Source organism: Babylonia areolata, chromosome 3, assembly GCF_041734735.1.
Source record: "Babylonia areolata isolate BAREFJ2019XMU chromosome 3, ASM4173473v1, whole genome shotgun sequence".
NCBI lineage: Eukaryota > Metazoa > Mollusca > Gastropoda > Neogastropoda > Buccinidae > Babylonia > Babylonia areolata.
In genome coordinates, this window is record NC_134878.1 from 50094939 (window position 1) to 50100938 (window position 6000).

At 43.1% G+C, this 6000-nt stretch overlaps 1 protein-coding gene across 1 annotated transcript in view; it reads left to right on the plus strand.

Moving 5' to 3' along the window:
* LOC143280610 (transient receptor potential cation channel subfamily A member 1-like) overlaps nt 1-5577 on the plus strand; it is a 79381-nt gene extending 73804 nt beyond the window's left edge. Inside the window, exons 25-27 of the mRNA XM_076585325.1 lie at nt 1505-1611; nt 4365-4465; nt 4984-5577. Of these exons, the coding sequence (XP_076441440.1) occupies nt 1505-1611; nt 4365-4465; nt 4984-5201 (426 nt within the window). The 3' untranslated portion in view covers nt 5202-5577. The remainder of the gene's footprint in view (nt 1-1504; nt 1612-4364; nt 4466-4983) is intronic.
* Nucleotides 5578-6000: the final 423 nt, after the last annotated feature.

The following is a 6000-nucleotide window of genomic DNA, read 5'->3' on the forward strand; positions in this document are numbered from 1 at the left end:
GTTTTTGCGAAGGGGGGTGGGGAGAATGGCAGAGGGTTTGGAGGGGGGGGGGGGGAGTCGCTCATCGTTTGAACAACACAAAAATGTTCTTCATCTTTTTCTTTCTTTTATTGTGATTAAAAAAAAAAAATCTTATTTCATTTGCGTCTTTACACAGCCGCGATTTAGATCGATTAAATCAGAAGCGAAAAAGGAGTCCGGTGGGAGAGATTGGCTTGATGTGAGGAGAAGGGGGTTGGACGCAGGATAACAATCCTGATTTTCTTCTTTTTTTTTTCTTTTTTTTTTCTTTTTTTCTTTTTTTTAAAGATACCTCAGTTAATATACAGTGTTCGTGGTGTGTATTTTGAACCAGAATGGACAAATCAACTGTACTCCTGTAGTTATTGATGAATGTGTCTGGGTTTATTGTGGGCTTATGTTTATATGCATGTGTCAGGCTGAAGTGCAGTACATTACATGGCAAGATTCGTATGCCGTTTTCTGTTAAGGCAGTACCTCCCATCAAGAATTCTTGTCATCAGCATGTACATGTATATCTTAATCATGAGCACAGAGTGAGAAGAATTTTTGAATTATTCGAGAAATGAATGACAATACGTAAATTATTGTAGAAAAATTCTTACATATATTTAATAATAATAATAATAATAATGATAAAATGCAGGCTTATATAGCACCATACCCCCATCTCAAATGGGGCACACCACGCTTTACAATAAGATATACAAATTTAAGACTAAGTGACATAAAGATATGTATAAAAGACAAAACAGAATGAAAAATAAAATAAAAGAGAATAAGCTAAATAAATAGACATAGTCTCACATCATATTTGCTAAAATACATACTTCAGACTATCTCACATCACGCTGGCTAAAATCGGCTTACTTCAAACGAAGTAACATATATATATAACACACATACATACATATGTATACATACACGTACACACACACATATATATATCTATATATCTATCTATCTCTATCTCTCTACACACACACGCACACACACACACACACACACACATATGGAGTGATGGCCCAGAGGCAACGTATCCACCTAGGAAGCAAGAGAATCTGAGCGCGCTGGTTCGAATCACGGTTTAGCCGCCGACATCCTCTCTCCCCCAACTAGACTCCCAGTGGTGGTCCGGACACTAGCCACTCATATTTAGCATGTATTTAGCCATAGAAGAAAAAGCAAAACAAAAACAACTTGAACAAAAAGTCAAACAAAATTTTGTTATGACCGGGATGACCTTACTCAATTAAGGCAAATATCCATGCATTAGGATTTACTTTTTATGAAGGTGAAGAAACGAATGCAAACTGGCTGAAAATAACGGGGATTTTAAGTTTTAGAAATGAAAGGGAGAGAGAGAGCGTGTGTGTGTGTGTGTGCGCGCGCGCCTGGAACGAGAAAGAAGACAGGGGAGACAAGTACGCTCAGACGTAGTTGCTGTCTTTATAACATGTGTTGTGTCCCTTGCACCGTCAAGTTTTGGTCCCGGATCAAGCTGATGGGTGACCGGGAGGAGATGGTGGAGGTCATGCAGGACAAGCAGTCCAAGGAGGTGTACGAGGAGCTACTGAAACAGAAATTCAAGTAGGCCTCTTTCCCCACCTCTGTCTGTCTGTTGGTCTGTCTGCCTATCTGCCTGTTGGTCTCTGTAACTGTCTCTGTCTCTCTCTGTCTCTGTCTCTCTCTCTCTCTCTGTCTCTCTCACGCACACAATCACCATGTCCTATCTATGGATACCATTTGGATGACGAAAAACATTTTCTTTCTCATTCGGATGAGACGATAAACCGAGGTTTCGTGTGCAGCATGCACTAAGCCGGCGCACATAAAAGAACCCGCGGCAACAAAAGGGTTGTTCCTGGCAAAATTCTGTAGAAAAATCCACCTTGATAGGAAAAACAAATAAAACTGCACGCAGGAAAAAAAAAAGTTAAATGGGTGGCGCTGTAGTGTAGCGACGCGCTCTCTCTGTGAAGAGCACCCCCTGTTTCACACAGAGAAATCTGTTGTGATGAAATGAAATACAAGTGTATAATACTCTGCGAGAAAGATGTATATTCTTTAAAACAGACGTGGCTAAAAGTCATGATGTTGTTACTGTTTTATCATCTGATAATGAAATCACTATTAGATTGATTGCTAAATTCGTTGCAGACACACAAACAATAAGACAAAGGTACATAAGTAAAAATGGTATTAACAGCTTAGAAGGCACTTAATTATAATCAGTGCAGAAGCTGCTATCTTATTTAGACAAAACGGAAAACATAGAATTACATACATGAGTGTATTGTTGAGTCAGTCGGAATTAGTTTTGATATATTCTTGAGTAGATGGTCGAGTTAGTCCCCGTTCATTTTGTCATTTGGTGTTATTTTATTTTTGTTTTTTCTTTAGTTCCATTTCCTTGAGTTTTTATCACGGTGTGACTTTAGTGTTTGCAATGATTGCACATTTTCTTGGTTTAAATTGACTGAATGGTTGTGAAAACAAAGAGGTTTTTTTGTTATTTTGAAGCAAAAATATGTGAATTTACGTTGTTGCCCCCTTGTCAAAAGACCTTTCTTGGCAATGACAATAAATAATTCCAGTCCAGTCCAGTCCAGTCCACTCTCTCTCTCTCTCTCTCTCTCTCTCTCTCTCTCTTGCTTCAGTTTCATCTCATCTCTTCAAGGAGGTATCACTGCGTTCGGACAAATCCATATACACCACACCACATCTGTTAGACAGATGCCTGACCAGTAGCACATTACCCAGTGCTCTCAGTCTGGCCTTTAGCGCATGCAAAAAAATATTTGTGTATCTGTACGAGTAGACGTCTTTTTCAGAATTTTATCCTATGCAGTTTTTAACCAAAAAAAGGGAAGGGGGGGGACGTTTACAGAGTATTTTACCCTGTGCACTATGTTTAATCCAAAATGGGGTGGATGGGAGTTTACAGGGTATTTTACCCTGTGCACAGTGTTTAACCCAAAAGGGGGTGGGTGGGCGTTTACATGGTATTTTGCGCTGTGTGCAGTTTTCACCCCAAAAGGGGGTAGATGGGTGTTTATGGGACATTTTACCATGTGCAGTTTTACCCCAGAAGGGGGTTGATGGGGTATTATACTCTGTACACAGTCTTTAACCCAAAAGGGGTGGGTGGGTGTTTGCAGGGTATTTTACCCTGTGCACAGTCTTTAACCCAATGTGGGGGATGGTCGTTTACGGAGTATTTTACCCTCTGCTCAGTGTTTAACCCAAAGTGGTGGGTGGTCGTTTACAGAGTTTTTTACCCTGTGCACAGTGTTTAACCCAAAGTGGGGGGCTGGGGGGATGGATGTTTACAGAGTATTTTACCTTTAACCCAAGGTGAGGGGTGGACGTTTACAGAGGTTTTTTTTACCCAGTGCACAGTGTTTAACCCAAAGTGGGGGGTGGATGTTTACAGAGTATTTTACCCTTTGCACAGTGTTTAACCCAAGGTGAGGGGTGGACGTTTACAGAGTATTTTACCATGTGGACAGTGTTTAACCCAAAGTGGGGGGGGGGACGTTTACAGAGTATTTTACCCTGTGGACAGTGTTTAACCCAAAGTGGGGGGGGGGTGGACGTTTACGGAGTATTTTACCCTGTGGACAGTGTTTAACCCAAAGTGGGGGGGGGGGGTGGACGTTTACGGAGTATTTTACCCTGTGGACAGTGTTTAACCCAAAGTGGGGGGGGGGGGGTTGGACGTTTACGGAGTATTTTACCCTGTGGACAGTGTTTAACCCAAAGTGTGTGTGTGGGGGGGGGGGGGTTGGACGTTTACGGAGTATTTTACCCTGTGGACAGTGTTTAACCCAAAGTGGGGGGGGGGGGTTGGACGTTTACGGAGTATTTTACCCTGTGGACAGTGTTTAACCCAAAGTGGGGGGGGGGGGGGGGTTGGACGTTTACGGAGTATTTTACCATGTGGACAGTGTTTAACCCAAAGTGGGGGCGGGGGACGTTTACAGAGTATTTTACCCTGTGGACAGTGTTTAACCCAAAGTGGGGGGGGTGGGGGGTGGACGTTTACGGAGTATTTTACCATGTGGACAGTGTTTAACCCAAGGTGAGTGAGGGGTGGACGTTTACAGAGTATTTTACCCTGTGGACAGTGTTTAACCCAAAGTGGGGGTGGGTTGGACGTTTACAGAGTATTTTACCCTGTGCACGGTCTTCAGCCCCTAAAGGGGGTTAGTGGGCGTTTACAAGGTGTTTTACCCAAAGCGATTTTTTTAAGCCCGAAATGGGTGTGTGTGGCGTTTGCAGGGTAGTTGACAGTTCATGCTTGCATGCATTCATGTGTAAGTGTGTGTGTCTTGTGTCAGGATCAAAGAGATGGGTACCACCCTGGATAAAAACAACCAGCTGCTGAGACTGATCATGCAGAAGATGGAAATTCAGTCAGAGGATGACGCTTGGGATGAAGGTATGTATGGGGGAAGTGGAGGGGGGTGGGAGTGGAAGAGTGTGTGTGTGTGTAAGAGAGAGAGACACAGAGAGAGAGAGAGTGTGTGTGTGTATGTGTGTGTGTGTGTGCGTGTGTGCGTGTGTGTGTGTGTGTGGACTAGAGAAATATTTGTGCGTGAATGTCTGTGCCTGTCATTGTTTCAGGGGGTGAGAGAAGATGTGTGTGTGTGTGTGTGTGTGTGCACGCGCGCGCGCGTGTGTGTGTGAGTGTGTGTGTTTATAACATGTATGTATGTAAATAATGTGAATCATTAACAGGATCACTAACATGAGGATTTTTTGTGATACTACGACAAAGATGGAATTGAAACAGATGGGGGAAAAATGACTATCATGTGATGCTATGACAAAAATTGTAACCTAATGACAGACAAAAATCATGATTGATAAAAAAAAAATTTAAAAAAAGATTCATCAATAAGAATATTTTCATGATGCTATGACAAAAATCGCAATCCAAATCTGGATCATCTGCAGGAATGAAGAGCGACAGGTCCACCATGCCCGCCTGTCTCCCGGTCATCGCAGACAGTCCTCCGGCACTTCGCAGCACCAACACCAACAAGTCCAACAACACCACCACCAGCACCAACAACACCACCAGCGGCAGCAACTCCCAGACACCGGTCGGTCGCAGCCTGCTGAGGAAATCTGCCATCGTCAGCTACATGAAGAGGAACCAGGACAAAAATTGACACTGGCGCTAAAGGTTGGGAAGGCTTCAGTGGTCAGGCGTCGGCTCCTTTGTGGTGTTTTTGTTTTTTTCTTGTTTTTTTCCTTCTTTTTTTTTCTTTTCTTTTTTTTAAGCAGATTTCGTGTAAATTAAGGTCTGACAAGCTACGTTGGATTTTTTGTGCGTAGTACGTCAGGCATCTACTCCTTTTATTTTTTGTGGTTTGTGTGTGTGTGTGTTTTTTTTTGTTTTGTTTTTTAGCAGATTCGATGTAGCATAAGGCCTGAGCAGTGCGTTGGGTCTCTGCTTAGCTGCGTAGGTCAGGCATCTCTCCTTTTATTGCTTTGTTTTTTGGGGGTTTTTTAAGAAGATCAGGCATCTGCTCCTTTTGTGGTTTTTTGGTGGTTGTTTTTTGGTTGATTCCCCCCCCCCCCAACCCCACCCCCACCCCCTGACAGATTGGGTTTAGCGTAAGGTATGACCAGCATGTTGGATTTGTGCGTAGAAAGTCAGGCATCTGCTCCTTTAGTGGTTTTTTGGTGGTGGTTTTTTGGTTGATTCCGCCCCCCCCCCCCCCCCCCCCCCACCCCCTGACAGATTGGGTTTAGCGTAAGGTATGACCAGCATGTTGGATTTGTGCGTAGAAAGTCAGGCATCTGCTCAATTTTGTGTGTGTGTGTGTTTCTTTTATTTTTATTTTTAAGCAGATGTATGTGGTGTAGCGTATGTGGATCAGTCCGCACGCTTTGATGCCTCATTGGAACTGAAACTGATTGAGATGAGTGACACACGCAGACAGACACAGATTGTGACTGGGAACA